This window comes from Myotis daubentonii, chromosome 7 (assembly GCF_963259705.1).
Source record: "Myotis daubentonii chromosome 7, mMyoDau2.1, whole genome shotgun sequence".
Classification (NCBI taxonomy): Eukaryota; Metazoa; Chordata; class Mammalia; order Chiroptera; family Vespertilionidae; genus Myotis; species Myotis daubentonii.
Genome location: NC_081846.1, coordinates 80,718,759 through 80,738,493, shown reverse-complemented (window position 1 = coordinate 80,738,493; position 19,735 = coordinate 80,718,759). Strand labels below are relative to the sequence as shown.

The 19,735-nt window shown below is 34.9% G+C and overlaps 1 protein-coding gene across 14 annotated transcripts in view; it reads left to right on the top strand.

Annotated features, from left to right (window-relative positions):
• The window catches only part of SLC35F5 (solute carrier family 35 member F5), a 49,366-nt gene extending 31,292 nt beyond the window's left edge, over positions 1–18,074 (top strand). For 6 of the 14 annotated variants that reach the window (XM_059704647.1, XM_059704643.1, XM_059704642.1 and 3 more), the window contains 4 exons: positions 3,276–3,435; positions 7,272–7,362; positions 11,508–11,662; positions 14,513–18,074. In XM_059704647.1, coding sequence (XP_059560630.1) covers positions 3,276–3,435; positions 7,272–7,362; positions 11,508–11,662; positions 14,513–14,591 — 485 coding nt within the window. In that variant the 3' untranslated portion in view covers positions 14,592–18,074. Of the gene's footprint in view, positions 1–3,275; positions 3,436–7,271; positions 7,363–11,507; positions 11,663–12,172; positions 12,267–14,512 lie in introns of those variants that run through there. The other 8 variants (XR_009453861.1, XR_009453860.1, XM_059704648.1 and 5 more) reach the window with 4 other exon arrangements.
• Positions 18,075–19,735: the final 1,661 nt, after the last annotated feature.

Sequence of the window (19,735 nt, the reverse complement as noted above, 5' to 3'; positions counted from 1 at the left end):
TTCTCTGAACAACCCTATGAGAGTATTACCCCCTCTGACAGGTTTTGCATTAATGTCTTCAGCCTATGAATCAGATAGTTTTCTCATTGATATGACAGAATCATATATATATATATATATATATGCATATATATATATATATATATATATGCCTAATATGCTAAGTGTCGACTATTCGACCGGTTGCTATGATGAGCACTGACCACCAGGGGGCAGATGCTCCAATTGGTAGGTTAGCTTGCTGCTGGGATCCGGCCGATCAGGACTGGGCGAGATGGGGCCGGACGCCCTGGAGTCCTCCCACGGTCCCTCCCTGGCCAGCCTACCTCCCTCGGGGATTGGGCAGGATGGCCCCGATTGGCCCCACCCGTGCATGAATTCATGCACCGGGCCTCTAGTGCTATTATAAGCAAGTGAGAGTATACTTGCTGTATTATACATTTTGCCATTTTTGAGTTGTTGGAAGCATAGGATTGGGGAAACTGGCCCCAAAAGATATGTATAATACTGTTCTGGTCTATGTACTTATTTTCATTAAAAATTATGGGCCATTTAAGGTTTTTCTATTTGCATTTTAGCTTTAAGAGTCGGACTCTTTTATGACAAATATTTTTCAAATTACCCAAATATAGTTTCTGGCATCTGTTTTTAATTTTGGGAAATAAAATACCTGATATGATTTATAAATTATCTTTTGTCAAAAATCAGCTCAGTAAAAACTTCTGTTACCTGTAGACTATCTGTGGATATCTTTCAAAAGATACCGTAAAACCAATAGATAAAGAAGCCTGGTGATGAGGGTTCAAAGTACAGCTTACAGGGAATCAGGAGACCTGGAATATATAGCTGTTATAACTTCATTTATCTCATGCTTATCTGAAAAATGAGGAAATTGGACTGATGGGTAGCTTCCAAGCTGATTTACAAAGGATCTTGGGAAGGTTGGTAGGCCCTGGAGTTGTATGTGGGGTCTCTTTCAGCTGGAACAGCATTGCTTTGTTAGGCTTATTGCATTATCATTTAAGTTGTAGAACAGATGTTGATGCTAAAAGCAGTTTGAATATCTTTACCTAAAGATTGACAGAAATAAAAGGCTTGAAAAGCCACCAAACTGAGTAATCACTCAAGTTCCTTTTAAGTATAGAATTCAATAAATATACCTTAAATATGAAGATCATTTTAGTCATCTTATTTTAGAGCTATAGAAAATTCTATCTGTAATGGCGTAAATTGCTTTTTTTTTTTTTTTAAGATTGGCAGCCTTTAAGAAACATTGCTTAATTTAATAGAATATGCATAAACATTTAACTTGATTGCTCTTCTTCATATGTGATGTGATACAGAAAATATTGGTTTGACCTGAGTTTTAGAATAGACGGGCTTATAAAAGAAGTTATGGGTGGGATGTGGAGGGTGCCTTAGGCATAGGGAAGTGAGAGCATGGCAGGGAACAGTGAGTAGATCTGTGTGATTGTGCTGAAGCCTTCACTTTAGGTAGAACAGTAAGGTATGTAGGCCAAATTCTTGAGGGTCTGGAGAATAGAGGAAATAATTTGTAGGTCCAGATATTGTTAATTGATGTGGGATTTCATAGACTTGATAGTTCAGGGACCAGAAAATAGATTTGGTTCTTGATAATATCAAATTTTGGCATTTTAATGACAACTTTTTAATGTTATGCAAGCCTCTTGGATCACTAGTCCCTTCTGTATGTGTATCGTTTTATTTTATTTTTTATCACTAGATGTCTTAAATTGAGTTTCTTAGATGCAAAGTAGGAGACAGGGCTTTAGTGTGGGTTATTTATTGAGGGGGTCTTCTGCAGGAAGAACTGGCAAGGGAGTGAGAGAAGCAGAATGGAGAAGCTGGTATGGGAGGCAGCGGGTAATGTCTAGGCACTCCTTGGAAATGTCCTGGCCTTGAGCCATTAGGATATCAGCCATAGGGGTCGGCCTTGTGGGTGAGTGCAGTCATTGGCTGCAAAGGGTGTAGTGTAGGCAGGGATGGGAATTTCCTGGGAAAAGCAGACTTGTTTAATGCCCAAGACAGTTCTGTAGAGAAGACAGAAAGAAGGCTGTAAGATTTTAGCATCGGGTGCTCCAGTCTTGTTTCTATTTAACTGGGCAGCCTAAGTTCTAGTTTATTGTTTAGCAGCCAATATAAAATATATATCTACTGTAATTTAACTTTTTAAATGAAAGCTCTTATTGTTACCTCATGGATTTCATAGTGGATCCTTGATGCTAAACTGTATAGAAAGTGCAATAAAAATTATAATAATTTTTCTTTGTAGTCATTACTATATACTATTTGCATGTATATAGTCATATATAAACTTTAATTTTTATAATAATAATAGCTAGCCTTTATTAACTGTTTACTCTTTGCTAGGTACTGTGCTATATTTTATGTTTTATCTAATCTTTACAATAACCTAAGTAAATATTGCTTTACACTTACAGACTAGAAAACAGGCTTAAAAGAGGTTCTGCTCTTGCCTCAAGTTTACACCACTAGTGAATAGTAGAGTTGGGATCAAAACCCAGGGCAATCAGACTGCTCATACTCTAACCATTGAGCGTTGCAGCCTTCCTTATAAGTAGTCTGTGCTCATACATTGGATAGGTATTTGCATATATGTGTTATCACACCAACTAGCTAATGAGCTTTGGGAAGACAGGAACCAAGAATTTTATCCTTTTTTGGACCCTTCTTCCATTATTCCTAGTATAGCACAGGAGCTTTAAATAGAACTATGAGTTGAATTAGAGAACAAACCGTGCATTTCCTTATACTTAATTTAGGGTAAATATACAAACACACACCAGTTATTCTTTTAACTTCCAAGATAATACAGGGTAGGGCAAAGGTAGGTTTACATTTGCTTGTATGGAAACCAATAAGTGGTACTACAAGAATAAGCTCTGTTTTGCATACTCATGACTGAAAACCTACGTTTGCCTCACCCTGTAATTATTAGTAGCTAAAGTTAACCCTTCTTTTTGAATTGTTTTAAGTGGTTTATTCTGTAGCAGTTGGTCCAGGCACTGTGGGCATTTGAACCTTGAAGACTCAGTGGACACCAGTTGCTTGATACAGTTTTTCCTGGTGTTGAGTTATCCACAGGACTGGCTTAAAAACAAAGAAACAAGTTCCAGTTAAGGAAATCTATTGGAGCCCTTTGTATAAGATCGGTTTTATAAGTATAGAGTTATAAGTTTGGAAAATTTAAATAAATCAGAGAAACTAACATTTGTCTCTTTACACATGTTTAGGTTTTGTAGGACTGTTTAATCTGCTGCTCTTATGGCCAGGTTTCTTTTTACTTCATTATACTGGATTTGAGGACTTTGAATTTCCCAATAAAGTAGTATTAATGTGCATTATCATTAATGGCCTTATTGGAACAGTTCTCTCAGAGTTCCTGTGGTTGTGGTATGTACTGTTTATTACCTCTGATTTATTAGTTATCAGTTTATGGACTTTTGGATAGTTTAAGCATTTATGGTTTTTTGGTCTTCTGATGGCCCTTGCTGTGCACCTTCTCACCTCACACTTATCAGTTTAATACAGTAACTCCATTATAGCGGGAGCTTTGTGATTTTTTAAATTTCTAATTATCCATCATATAGAGCAATGTTTTGCACATAAAAGGAGCTCAGTAAATATTGAATGAATGAATATGAATGACCTAAATTTGTAGTGTTTTTTGAAGTAGTGTTATACAAATGAAAAGTGGCATCTAATGTTCATCCTAACTTACAAGATGTATTTCCTACATATTAATGACATGAGTTCTTAGTGAAACTCTGAGGATTTTGCTTGTCTAAGAGCCTTTGCTTATTTTAGAGACTTTGTCTCTTTTGTTTTGTTTATTCTCAGGAATTTTCATGCGGGTGAGTCACATATATAAGCCCTAAACTCTGATTAGACATGTTAACATACTTTGAAATGTTATAATATCAAATATGTTGATATTTAATAATAATCCTAAAATAGTTGGAAGACAATATCATGTATGGAGTTTAAGAAACCTTTCAAATATAGAGCTTGATACTTAGTCCTACTTCCACCTAATAAGAATTGAAAAAGAAACACAAATTGTACTTAAACTACTAAATTAATTTTTATTGTATGGCATTTAAGATTGCTGACTAGTTTCCCTTGCAAAAGGCTGCAGCAAAAATAGCCTTTAGTAAGAAGTCTTTCTTTATGCTCTGCCTATACTTCTTCCTCTTCCCTAATAAGGGAATAGCTCTTACTTTCTTGATATCCTCACCACTCACTTTCATGTAGTACTTAAAGATTTGCTTTGTATTATAGTAATTTATGTACCCATCTTAAATTCCTTTGCTAATCTAAAACTCTTATCTCAGAATCCACTTACTCATTTATTTTTCCATCTTTTTTTACATGCATTTATATGCTTTTTTTAACCTAAAATAGTTACATACTTTATCTTATACATTAATATATATCATATCCCTCTTGTTATCACTTCTTTTGTTCTATCATTTCTCTTGTCTCTCTTCACTCTTGGTTCTGAGCAGATAAAACTATTTACTGGTTGTGTTTTGATTTAACTTACTAGGATCATAAAGAATTGTTGATCTTCAGCCATTTTTGACTGCAGTTTCATATGGTTCAACCCACTGAACCATATGCTTTAAATAATTATGTATTCATTGTATTTTAATACAAGTTCATATTTTCTGGTTTCGTAAGTTTAGTTGAAATTGGGAAATTCCAAAGCAGAGCATTTTTACATATCTGAAAGAAATAATTAAGTTTTTCTTTGGATATTAGACTAAATAAAGGTTTAGTTTGGTCCTTATTACTTGATTATTACATTGAGACTCATAGTAAACATGGACTGTGCCACCTATCGATATTAAAATGCTCATTCGTTATTGAACACTTTATTTTTAATAATAAACATATGCAAAATATTTTCATTATGTTTAGCAGAATTTAATGTAGGCTTTGGGGACAATAAAATATGAGTTGTGATGTGTAATCTTTCCATTATGTGAGATTTTATAGTTTGCTCCTTGGAAAATTTTATATTTAAAGAAATAATAAATAGCATGTTTTACAATATTCTTTTTTATTTAACTTTTAAAAATTAAAAGAGTATACAAAAGGTTCACAATCAAAAGGAAATGTCCCTTCTACCCCAAATACCTATTCCTTTTTCTCAAAGGCAACCACTATTAACATCTAAACCTTCTATAATATTTTCTATACATACAAAATTATGTTTCATTCTCTTAATTTTCCCCTCAATTTGTTTTATTTTCAACACACAAATAGGAGCATACTGTGGATATTGTTCTATACTTTACTTTTTTTTCACAAATTGTCTTTCAGTCTTCACATAATAGCACTTAGGTTCATTTTTTTAAAGGCTGTATTTTAAAATACTTTATTCCAATCCATTTTGTTATGTAATGGATAGAACATGTTTTACCAGTTCCTCATGGAGAGACATTTTCAGTTTGCAGTCTTTTGCTTTGTGAATAATACAGCATTGAATATTCTTATATGTATCTTTGCATATATATGTTAGCATTCTATAGGATAAATGCCTCTAAGTGGAAAAGACTGAGTCAAACATATAGACTTTAAATTTTGATACAGAATTGCAAAATCATTCTTCATAGAGGGAGCACAATTTCTATCCTCTACTGTGTATTTGTGAGTGTTTATTATTGAATAGTTAAACTGGACACTGAAATTCATATATTATGATTAAAGCTATATTTATCCTTACCTAGGATGGATTTTTCAGGATCTCAAGGTTTATTTTTCAGATACACCTCTATATTCAAGTGTTTATGAGTACTTACAGTAAAAACTCAGTAAAGTGAGTAAGTAGTGAAACAAACATATCCCTAAATTCTAGGTGTTGGCAACTCAAAATAACCATAACAAGCCTATCAGACTTTTTATGATTGTACTTAGCATTATAAATCTCTAAGAACATATGCTACATTAAAAATATATACATTTAATCCCTGAACCCTCATTTCATAGAGCAGCTTATGAGTAGTGGAAACCACTAGTACTTGAGTTCTCTTTATTGCAGCAATAAGAACGAATTGTCCAGCCTCTGTTGAATATTTCAAATGACACTTTCAAGAGATAGACTCTTTTATAACAAGACAGCATTATAAATTCTAACCTATACTGAGCTAGAACTTGCTTGCCTGTAATTTCCGTGGGTCTATAGTCCTAATGATATACATTATGGTTTTATCTTGGCCTATAATTCATTATCTTCTTATATACCCAAATTTTTAGTTGTTATAAATGGCTCGCCTATTTGGTATAATGGTTTCTTTTTTTCTTCAACTAAACAAAATTATATGCAAATTGATATTTTAAAATTTGATACCAATATTGATAGTTTAAGATAAAAATAAACTAATTGATAGTTCAAGGTGAAAATAATACAGGTTTTGGTTAGGACAATTGCTAGACAATTGGGAAACAACGAGGAAATAATCCTTTAAAAATACTCAGTTTTTTTTTCTTTTTAATGCTGAACCAAACCAGAAGAGCAGTACACATCTAAAGACTTAGTTCTCATGAGGGTGAGATATTTTTTGTTTGATGACAGACGCACATGTTGGCTTATCACTTTCTTAAAGTCTGTGTTGTGAAGTATTGCAGTTTTAATAAAGCTGCCTGCTTTTTTAGCTAAGTATCATTATCACAACTCTTTTTTTAAAAAAATGTATTTTTTATTGATTTCAGAGAGGAAGGGAGAGGGAGAGAGGGATAGAAACATCAATGATAAAAGAGAATCATTGATTATCTGCCTCCTGCACATCCCCCACTGGGGATTGAGCCCACAACCTAGGCATGTGCCCTGACCAGGAATTGAACTGTCACCATAGGTCAGTGCTCAACCACTGAGCCACACCAGTCGGGCTATCACAACTCTTGACAGTTTTGTAAAAAATGTTAAGGAAATTTAAGTTATGCATTTAAAGTTGAGCAATGTCTGTAAGCAGATCTTGAAAATAGCATAAAATACCTCAAAATATTTATACTTACATATTTGGATTTTTAATATTTGAAGATAAACCTTAGGAATTATCTTAATAACTCTATTATTTATTATGTCTCAGTCCATCCTGAGCTTTCATTTTTGCTTTTGATTTCTCACATCTATATTTTAGGGTAGGTAGACATTGATGATTGTTTTTCTTTGGTCCTTTTACTTTTTTAATATGGAAATGTATGTTTTGTTTTTTCCTTTTTAGGGGCTGCTTTCTTACCTCATCATTGATAGGCACACTTGCACTAAGCCTTACAATACCTCTGTCTATAATAGCTGACATGTGTATGCAAAAGGTAAGATAAGCTATTTATTAGATATTTTATGTATATTATTAAACACAGAGCTAATGAAGGTTTAGGGATGTGACTGAATTATAAGGGATACAACCATGAAAAATACTTGATGCCTTCTCTCCCAAGGTGCTTTACTACATAGAGATGTAAAAAGTACCCAAAGAGCCCAAGCTGGTTTGGCTCAGTGGATAGGATAGAGAGTTGACCTCCTGGGTTTGATTCCAGTGAAGGGCATGTACTTCAGCTGCAGGCTCCGCCCCGCCGGGGCCCTGATCCGGGCTCCTGTAGTAGGCAACCAATCACTGTTTTTCTCTCACATTGATGTTTCTCAGTGTCTTTTCCGCTCTCTTCCACTCTCTTTAAAAAAAAAAATCAATATAAAAATATCCTCAGGTGAGAATTAAGAAAAAAAAAATGCCAAAAGAAATGGATAATATCTTGAATTTTTAGCTTTTCAATTTTTTATCTTAAGAGTAGTATCTTTATATGTAGTTTTCCATCTTAGAGTGGATATATTCCATATGCTCTTTGTTAAGTCAGTGGTATAGAGTAGGGATATATTTTATCATTTAAGTAGTAGTGTTTTGATTTCTAAGATAAAATCCTTAACCCTGCTAATACTACTATAAATCTGTGAGGTATATGAGCAGTGTTGCTTCTCAGCAAATGTTCATTTCTTTCTGAACTCAGCAGGGCAGGGGCCTCCTCCCTCTTCTATGAAGTCCTGGTCTGGATACGGAATCTTGTGATAAATATTGGCAGTACTGCAGAAAAGAGAATCTGGGTCTCTCCCAGCAGCCTGAAGGGAGGAGTTTCTTTAGTGCTCCTAAGGGTTAACAAGGAGAAAAGAGATGTGCCATTGGCTAATGCTAAAAGATGCATGTAGCATGGACCACTCAGTTCAGTATTTGTAAGCTTTTAAGTAACAAAATGGTGTGTGTGCGTGTGTGTGTGTATGTGGGGGGGGGAATGTAGGGGTTGCGGGGGAGGGTGTTGGTTTAATATAATTGGAAGAGGAAATACTTGAAAGCCCAAAGGCATAATGTGAAAAACTTACAATCAGATTTTGAAAGCTAATTTTCTTTAGATCTTTTTGCACTTTTTAGGATAAAGTCAAAATACTCTTAATGATATCTACCTTCTTTATTTAAAAAAAAACTATACTGATATTTAACATGGTTTTGTGGTTTAGTAAATTCTTATTTATCATGGTTAAAAATGGAAATCTCCTTAATTGAGAATTAATTACCTTACATAGCATGCATTTTCAAAGAATGTCAAAATTATAAAATATATATAATACTAAAGTTACACATATTAGATTCTCTTTATAGATTTAAATAATATCCAGGTCCTTTACATCTCAGGGTCATAATCTTGAATATGAACCAAAATTGTTATAGTGAAATTGGGGAAGTAAGGATTTTGGTAGACCACGATGCAATTGAACTTTAATGTTCCGATATTTTGAAAACATTAGCTTTTGTACATTTGAAAAATAAAATTGAAGGTTAATTTTAGGGAATTTAAAAAAAGGAAATGTCACGGGGGATCTCATTTTATTAAATGATTTTATAATTTGTTTAACCAAATACTTTAAGATGAAGGTAAAACAAGAGAAAGTGTGTGTGTGTGTGTGTGTGTGTGTGTACATATATATATACTAAAGCAGCGGTTCTCAACCTGTGGGTCACGACCCCTTTGGGGGTCAAACGACCCTTTCACAGGGGTCGCCTAAATATATCCTGCATATCAGATATTTATATTACGATTCATAACAGTAGCAAAATTACAGTGATGAAGTAGCAATGAAAATAATTTTATGGTTGGGGTTTTTTATGAGGAACTATATTAAAGGGTCACGGTATTAGGTTGAGAATCACTGTACTAGAGGCCTGGTGCATGAAATTCATGCACTGGGGAGGGGGGGTGTCCCTCAGCCCGGCCTGCCGCCCTCTCACAGTCTGAGACCCCTCGGGGGATAGTCACCTGCCGGCTTAGGTCCAACCCCCCCCCCCCCCCGACAGAACTGTAATAACATATCACAACTAGACCATAACATACTTTTTTAAAATTTGAGCTGACAGCCAGACATCCCTCTCGCAGTCCAGGACCCCTCACTCCTTACCGACCCCTGCAGCGGATGTGGGAGAGGCTCCTGCCACGACCTCTGCGCTCGCCAGCTGTGAGTTCAGCTTCTAGCTGAGCAGCGCTCCCCCTGTGGGAGTGCACTGACCACCAGGGGACAGCTCCCGCATTGAGTGTCTGTCCCCTGGTGGTCATTGTGTATCATAGCAACTGGTCATTCTGGTCGTTTGGCCTTAACGGTCACTTAGGCTTTTATTATACAGATATGTCATTGATTAGAAAAACATATCCAAGTGGTCTTTTCTGGATTGTCTTCACATATATTATTAGACAACCATTTAAATGAATAGGCTGAGTCTTTGGTGGAATTGAAGGTTGGGAGATGCCTTCTGGAAAAAGTCACAGGGTAGGCCCCAGAGCTATACTAGAAAAGCATGATGGGAGAAATGTACTTGCATGGGAATTTTTGATTCTATTAGCCAATCATGTTTATATATACTTTCTGAAATTTTAGCATTTATTAACAATATTTGTGCTTAAAAATATTATTTGAACTTATTTATAATTGACATGTTGTATAATAGGAACTATATCTGATTACTAGTATACTTAGATTTATTTTCAGATATATTTAGGAATTATATATTTTTTATATAGGCAATTTTCTTTGTTAATAGGTGTCTTCATTTTTAAAAATTATCTTCTTAGCTTCTTGGAAATCCAATAGTTTTATAGTATGTGGCAACATGCACCTGCATTGTTAAAAGTGAACTTTCCTTTAAAAGTCATCTAGGGTTTCACCTACCTTTATAAAGTTTGCTTTAATTCAGTTATAGGGTTTTTAGTTGAATATTCATGAAATCATTCTATCAAATAGATCTACATTTTAGCCCTCAGTATTCATAAGTTTTTCTGGTCTTGAGTCATTTAAGTGCATTGTGGCTTTTCTAGATGAGAAAATGTTCTAAGATTTTGTTATACCAATAATTTGATAACAGCATGAAGGCTTTTTATTTTCTCTTACTGACTGATCTTTCCTGGCATTCTTAGGCTGACTCAGCCTGTGGGTTGTACCATGCACTCAGGATGTGCATATTAAATTGTCAGTTATTGTTCATGTGTTATACATTGTGAGTCCCTCATAAAAAACATCATTCTCACAAAACCCCTTTGCTCTGTCTAATGGTGATATGAAGTGAAATAGTATACGTTTCCCACCAGAGGGAGTTCTTAGTTGAATCTAGGTGGTAAAGGTAAACTGAAAGAGAAGAATGATTTTTTTTTGTAACTTTATGGCATCTCATTATTTTTAAATTTCTTGACAACCCTCATAAAATGATGGGTTGGAGGGTCTGACTTGATGGCTGAGGGCTCTGCACCACTGAGGCGTAGCTCGCTGCTTATCTTCTCTGGCTCACATTTCTCACATTCCTATTTGTAGTCTTTATTTTACTTTTGAAACTTTTTTGTTACTAGATAATCAAGCTCATTTTAAGTGTCAGGATTAAAATTTGTTGCCAATTGTTAATAAAAGGTTTATAGAAGTTGAAGTTAAGAGTTTAATCTGTTTTTAATACTATCTTAAGAACTGTAACAACACAACATATCACAACTAGACCATAACATACTTTTTTTAAAATTTGAGTTTTTAAGATGACTTCAGAAACTGAAGGGCAGGACCAACTTGAGATAAATAGTAATTAGTGAAGGGGAAATGGGCAATGTGATCCGTAAGACAAAAGCTTAGAGTTTCGTAATTCTGTTCTCAGCCATACTGTGCCTAATAAGTGAAAAGCATGCCTTTCTGGCTTTCCTTTAGGCTGTTTCCCAAGTGAGAAATATTTTTGTTGGTAATTTAAGCAAGTGGTTAAGATGTTGAAGTCCTGAATCCTTTTTAATAATAATATACTTACGAATGTATTGTCAGTACTTAGTATTACTAGTATTTTCTTGGCTTGTTAACTTATTCCCGTAACTTTTCATAAATGGGAAACTTACATTAAAGTGGAAAATCTTCATAATAATGATTGTGTTTTTTTTGTACCTTTTATTTTTAGGTGCAGTTTTCTTGGTTATTTTTTGCAGGCGCTATCCCTGTATTTTTTTCATTTTTTATTGTAACTCTCCTATGCCATTATAATAATTGGGATCCTGTGATGGTGGGAATCAGAAGAATTTTTGCCTTTATATGCAGAAAACATCGAATTCAGAGGTAGATTTAGCTACAATATAATTTTTAAACAAATAATATTTGCTAAATAAAATGGGAATCATATCATGCTGGCCTAAATTTTAGAGATTTTGTGAATTATTGAAAGATTATAATTATATATGTACTATGCCAGGCAAAAATAAAATAATTTGTTCAGGTCCTTAGGTTATAAGATAGTTTCTTCACAACTACTTTTAAAAAATGTTTTGATTTACAGGTAAAACTAAAGTTGTTACTGTTTTGCTATAACACATTTAAATGTAGAGAACTCTTATTGGTTTTAATAAAATTCATAATAAAATATGATAGCATTGCCTCAAAATTTTTTTCAATTTTTTTAAACAGAGAGAGAGCTTTCATATTCTATTATAGAAAGAACTTGAGACAAGTTGTTGAGAAATTTTGCCCTAGTCTTAGTTCTGACCACACAGCTTCAGCCATCTGTATGGATCATTTTTAAGGGTTCCTTTTAGCTCTAAAGCTTTCCTTAACTGTTGCCTTTTTTTAAAGGGTTTCAGAAGACAGTGAACAGTGTGAGAGTCTTATTCCTATGCACAGTGTTGCTCAGGAGGATGGAGCTAGCTAGCTGTTGTCAGTCATCCAGGTTTGTATGTTAGCTGGCCTTCGTGTTGACTAATTCTAATTCTTGTATTGCTATATACAAAATTGAATTTCCGTAATTAGTTGTTTGAGAGGCTATACAACCAAGAGGCTAATGGAGTTAAACTGCCTGGGTTTCATTTCCGGCTTCACCATGTACTAGCTCTGTGACCTTAAAACAAGGTTCCTAACCTCTCTGTGCCTCAGTTTTCTTATTTGTGGAAACGGAGTTATAATAGAAATTCCCTCATTATTAAGGGAGTATTAAACATAAGTTTAAACTTCATAAGTTTAAAGTACATACAGTATTAGTGCCTGACTCAAACTAAGTGATTCAAAGTTTTAACTGTTACTTTTATTCGTGTCCACCATCATCATTTTACTTATGATATACTTTAGAAACATGTTTTTTCTCTAAGTATAACATTCAGAAAAACTGCAATACTTGGATATGTATTCAATCTTTTCGTTATGCATGTGTTACTATAACTGGCCCAGTATATATCCTGATTCTCTGACTGCTTTTTCATTTAACGATGTTTGAAGAACATTTCCCCAGTTTTTAAAAATTTTAAGAAATATCTTTTATATTTCTTATATGAATGAAAAAGTACATTACATTTTATATTTTGCTGAATGAATGTTTAAAATATATCTGACATATGTCTTTGTCAGGTACAAAAGTGATTATTTATTTAGAATGAGAGATCATAATAAGTTACTGAAATTCTGGGCATGCAGGCTCTTTTTTTCTGAGATCACTTTAGGCAGCTGATATTGAAATGTGTCCTTACTGCAACTGGGGGTTCCCCTCCTCACATAGAACATTGAGCAACTCCTGTCAATTCCTTGTAATCACACGGACCTTGAAACTTAAGTAAATTCCTCATGGTAAATTCATATACAAACTAATTGTCTTGGTTTTGTGTTTTTCTGTGATTGCTCATTTTCCTTTTGTTATGATGGTTATACATGCCCGTAGTTCAAAAGGGTTCGAGTTCTACATGACATCTTATACAAAGGAGCTCTCCCTGCTCTGCACTATCTATCCTGTGTTCACTCTTTTCCCATTCTCAGGAATCACTTTAAACTCTTAGTGGAGTCTTTGGTATTTTCCTCCCTGGCGCTCTAAAGTACCATGCCTATACTTCTGTTTCTTGCTTTCTTGGTTTAGGCATATTCAGTTGATTTTCCCACTATGGTAAATGAGGATGGGTTACTTTCAAGTGCCTCCCTCCTCTGTTCTCACCCCACTTGCCTATTTGCCAACTCAATATCACTCCTTCCTTCTTATCAACCCAGTATCATTATTACATAATTTTGTGTAGATCTATAGTCAACTTTTACATTGTTATGACTATACAAATGTTGCTTTTATCTGAGCCATATAGGATTGTGCTTGGCATTTCCCCAATCCAGAGACCCTCTGTTACTACTTTTTCTTTTAGGAATAAGCCTCTTTTGGGAGGCACCAACTGTGAAAAATAAAAGGAGGGCACCTGGTTTTCTAACTGCTTTTTCTGTAAAATTTGCACCAGTCTGCTTGTTTTTAGTCGTGTCTTCATTTTAGAGATATAACTGGTCAATTTCTCTACTGCTAGCTAAGAGTTAGCCACTGTTTTCTTGTCTCTGCTCTGCTCTTTGTCCACATGGTTTATTCCTTTTAAAAAGTCTTTTTATTGTCTTTTTACTGAGATTTTTAGGGACAGAGTGGAACTAGTATGTGTTTATTTGCCAACTTTAAATTAAAAAAATACATGTAGTTATTCTTTAAAGCTTTTTATTGCTATGACATACATTTTCCCTCCCTAGTATGCTGTGCATTATCCCCGTACTCATACTTAAGTTTCAATATTTATGGAAGTGAGAGCTGGATAAAGGGGAAATGGTGATGACAAAAGAAAATGGGCTACAATAAAGCAATAAAGTAGGACAGGTTGGGCAGGAGTCTGTCTCAATGCGGGTAATGGTGGAATACACCATGATTAAACTTATTACATGATCTTTAAGTAGTGTTGGGTGTCAGCCTTTGACTGACTTTGTAATAATTACAAAATTATGTAATAGAACTCAATTACATGTGTTCTCAGGACTCACCTCAAGTTCATATATCCAATTATATATACTACATAGATTGTGTTTGATGTATATTTCAATGTTAAGATAATTTGCTTTTTAAAATATAAACTATAGAAAATTAAAGCTATGATAGCTGTTATCTAATGATTTTGTGTTTGCTTTTATTTTCAGCTTGACAATGGAACATTATATAGCGAAAAGACAATCTCTGGCAAGGTTTTGGAGAAAAATGTTTCAGTGCCTACTCTGAAAAATAATATTTTCAGTTCTTTGGAACTCTAAAATATATTTTCCTCATATTGGTGTTCTTCATTTTCATAATGAAGTTCTTTGCTATATAGCTGTATACACGTCACTACAGTTATAGGAAGTTTCAGTCCACAGTCTGTCTAAAGGACCACCTGCCTTATACATCTCAAGGAATTCAGCTGATGAAATAATCTGAACTAATCAAGGGATAAAATCCTAATGTCTGGAGATTTTATCTTCACCTATTATTTGTTAAATGCTGGACTGTATTATGAAAATGTTTTCAAGAAATTGTTTAGTATGTAGATCAATGTTTGTATAGGTAAAATGCTAAATTAAGCTGCCTATAATAGGTACAGATTATATTTCTGAGTTTTGTAGAATATTGCAAATTAACAAAAAAAATGTTTATGTGACAAGTATATTTACACAAATTTGGTTAGACTTCAGAAGGAATATTTGAGATAAGATCTGGTTCACTTACACTACATATACTGTGTTATCCTTTCATAGCATTAGGTGCCTTGTATTTTAAATCTGTGACAAACCATGACAAATTTTTAAAGGGGAAATAGTGTAAAATGAAGAATCATGTATTTCTAAAGCCTGTATTGCTGTAAATTTAATTGATAAAGCTCTGCTTAATTTAGAGTTTTGAAGAAATATTCTCTCTTCAATTAAGACATTTTCATAATGGAATGACTTAAATTGAAGTGATAAAAGAGTATTATGAAAATAAAGTGTTTATATATATGTGTGTATTATATATTTATCAGTTGGTTTCTGATTTTTTTTTCACATAAAAATGTGCCACATTACTATGGAACTGGATGCCTCTTCTTTATGTAATTCTAGGTTTTTAAAAAAATAATTTTTAATGGATAAAATACCAAAGAAGGAAGGCAAGAAATTCATATTAAATTACATTTAAAATGAATCTACCAAGTTTAAATTAATTATAAAATACTCCTAATTTTAACTCCTATACTTAGGTCTTATATATCCATATTGTGCAACTGTTCCTGGATTCTCGTCATTGTAGACATTGGGAATGAAAGTATGTCTCAGGATTCATCCAGGCTTTTCAAGTTCATTACTCTGCAAAATTTCTTATCAATATTTAAAAAATTCCCTTTGCTATGTTTAGCTTCAGTTTGTGTTATTCACATTCTTTTTAAAAAATCTTTATTGTTGAACATACTACATATGTCCCCTTTTTTCCCAATTGACCCCTTTAGCTTGCCCTACTCCATGCCCCCCCCCCTCACCCCCCGGCCTTCACCACCCTATTATCTGTATCCATGGGTTATGCATATATGTATACAAGTTCTTTGGTTGATCACTCCCACCCACCCACCTTCCCACACCTTCCCTCTGAGATTTCTCAATCTGTTCCATGCTTTCATGTCTCTGGATCCACTCTGTTCTTAAAAGTGCTTTAGTGTTACCATGAGCCTATAGTGGAGTTTAACCCTCTTTCTGCCTGTTCTGAGAACTCATATTAATTTAAGATTGTGTATGATACCACATTTTAAAAACAGATGACTGCTTTCCTATTTGGTACCACCAATAATTCTTGTTAAGCTAAAAGTAATACTGATTTTGTTAGCTTGACACAAGGTTAAGGCATGTAAAGAGTGGGGACTTCTAAGGAATTTTCTCCTAAAAAGAACTTAGTGAAGTAACATTTCAATCACTCAAAGACTAATTTTGGTTGAAGTTTATTATCTAGCCACCTCTGCTTTCTGTTTTTGCTGTTTGACAGTTCACCAATACCTTCAGCAGTTTAGAGGGTGAGTAGTTGAAACTGGAAGTAACATTTAAATTTTAATTTATTTAAGTAGGAGAAGAGGTTGAACTTAGAATTTTTGGTTCTTCATGTGGCCTATGTTCACGTCTTACAGATCGCGTGTTCTCAGGATTCGGGGAGTATTAAGCCTTCTGTAACGTGCTGGATAGATCTTGAGGAGGACTTCTTGTAGGCAGCTGCTCAGCTGTTTTATTATCGAAGAACAACTGTAGAAGGAAGCACCATTAAATTGCTTAACTGAAGTAAGAATTACTGCTGTTTGCTTGCCCACCTATTGTTTTTCCTCTCATGTTTTATTTATCTGACTGATTTTGTATTTGGTTACTGTACCTAGAGTGAGCAGCAACTGAGGACGACTTCCTGCACCTTTGTAGTTAAGGGTTCATCTTCTCGAGATAAAGTTGTGATGGAGTACTTGCACTCTGTGATTTCCCAGAAATGTAGGCATCAAGCCCTAGGATCATAGCAGCCACCTGGCAGGCCTCTGGAAATGCTGGGGATATTGCATCCTCTTTGAGCAGTTTTGGCTCATGTTTATGGTTTTCTGAATCTAAAGATACAAAGAGAGATTCTAATACCTCGTTGCAGTCTTCTTTTCTTCCCATACATAATTTAAATCTCATTATTATGTAATGCTTCGAATTATGCCCTTGACTGAAGGAAGTTCGCTGTTTTCTCAAAGACTTTCTGTTACTGAACATTAGAATCTCTACTAAAACAAAACTGAAAGAAAAGGCAGCCTTGGAATTTCTTAGATGAATGCTTTTTGGAGCTTAGAAAGGCTATTTAGATGTATGTAATGCACCCATTTTTATTTTTTAAGTAAATTTTGATTTTTTTTAAAAGTTGAAATATTGGCTTTGATCAGCCTGACTTAATTATAGAGTAAACCAATTTCCCCTCTGAAAGCTGATGAATAAAGTTCATTGTTGCTATAGATGTGAGCTCATGGGTTAAATGTGGATATTCTCAAAGGTGTAAGGCTTGTTTCAGGAAGAATGTTAATGCTCCCTTTGCAATCAGTCATGCAGAGCCCAATTTGGGGTTGCGGAATATGACTTCAGTGGAAGCTAAGGTTTTTCGTAATGCACTGTGGTCAGGTCTAGCACAAATTCTCTGTGTGCTGGTTGAAGAAACACAATTTAAAGACAATAAACTAGGAATTAATTAGAAATTTTTTTTTTTCATAATCATACCAGCAAATAAATAAAATGTTATTTTAAGTATTTCCAGTTGTAATCCTGCTTCATTTCTCTCTGCTTTTGAGATATTCTTTATTACTAAATACTATTTTAGGAAAAATTCACAGAAATAACAGATGAATATTATCTGTGATATCTGCAGATTTAACTTATATAGCTAACATATTGTGTGCTGGTTTTTTAACAATGACATGACATATATGAGCATTTCAGTTTACAGAATTTGAAGTTCTCCTGTAATGTTTGTTAAGTATCCAAACTTCCATTTAGATAACTGAGGTACCTTTTTAGAGTTACAATAGTTAGACCCACATTTCCTTCTTTTTATGGTATTAGCCTCATGCATCTGTACCAAAATTTATAATACAGGGTTTCATAGTTTGTGTACTGAGATATTTCCTATATTAACATTTTATAGTATATTCTTAATCTCCTTTGGCTAGTGAATTAAAGCTGAATTTGTCTAATATCAGCATACTGTGTTTTGTATCTGTATATATAAAAGCCTAAGTGACCGGACAACCAGCCGGTAGCTATGATGTGTACTGACCACCAAGGGGAAGACACTTAATGCAGGAGCTGCCTCCTGGTGGTCAGTGAACTCCCACAGCCAACCTCCTGCGGCTAGCCAACTTCCCAATCGGGGCAGCCAGCCAACCTCCCGCAGTCCCTCCCCCACAGCTGACTGGCCCCAGTCGGCCCCCATCGCTGGCCAGGCCAAGGGACCCCACCTGCACGAATTCATGTACCAGGCCTCTAGTGTTTACATAAAATGAGAGGGCATCATTCTGGCCAAGTTGCAGCATTGAAACTTTATCTGATGGGTTTACATTGAGTAATCAACCCTGTGTGCAAACACTCTCAAGAAAGGAATAGTATAGAAATCATTTTATATAAAAGCTCCAGTACCAGACCCAGAAGGCCAGAGGTAAGGGAAAGATGAAATATTTATGATAAGGAAACAGTCTTAGATATAGTCTCCTTGGTGTGGATAATTTAATGCAGATTTTTACCTCAAGTTTGTTACTAAACCTGAAATTTTATTCCTCCATCTGTTTAATAAAAAAATATTTCAGACCCTGGAGTATTTACAATTTAAACATGAAATTAATTTTAATTTCTGCGAATGTTACTAATTCTGTTATAATTTGGGGTCAAAACTCCCATTTTTTGGAGACAATTGCTTATTCATATACTATGTAATCTGGGAAATTTATACTATGAAGAACCTAATGTAAAATATGCATGATTTACTTTAATGCATTGTTTGTGTAAAATCATTTGCATATTCTATTATAGTATTTCCTAATCTCAGTAAAAATACACAAGCCAAGATCCATCTTTGTACAAGCCAGTATTTGATTTCTAGTTTCCTTTATTAAAACATTTCCACTCATTCTTTCATGCCTCGATGTCTAAGATGTATGTCAGGTACCAGATAAGTTAGATCTTCCTGTGAACAACATGGTCAGTTTTGAGAGACCAAACATGCTCAGTGAGTTGCATCTTCCGCATGTTAAAGTCTAAAGCCAACGTAAAAGGTGAAGTTCTGGAATAATGTATTCTTGGGAAGGTTTCCTGGAGGAGATCCATATTCCATTTTGTGATAAGGCCACTCCAATGAGTTTTCCTCTAAGTTGGAATAGCTCACTCTTTTACTGAGTATTGTAGCAGTCAGGGTTCTACCAAGAAAAGAAAAACTAGTTGAGGATTTTAAACGGAATTTAAAACAATTGATTGCTCAGCGTTAAAAGAGCTGAGAGGACAGGCAAAAGACTGAGGTCACTCGGAAATTAGTAACAGCAGGAAGCCAGTACTATCCTGGGGCTAATTGGACAAAGGAAGGAAGTGGGGCAAAGCTCAAGGCCAGGGTCACGCAAAGGAAGCCGAACTGTAGCAGAGAAGAGCAGGGTCTTAGAGGTGATGCAGCTGATGGCAGAGCAGTACTCTGGCTTCTCTTCCTTCTGTCATTGACTCCGGTTGGCAGCACCTGACTGGAAGCCAGAGGCCCCAGGAGCTTGGGAAGTGTGGCCTGTAGGTGTCAGGGAGCCCGAGTCCACAGGCCCAGACCTGGCCCAGGCACTGAGGAGCTGGCTTGCACTGGGAGGCCAGGTTGTGTGTAGAAAACGCATA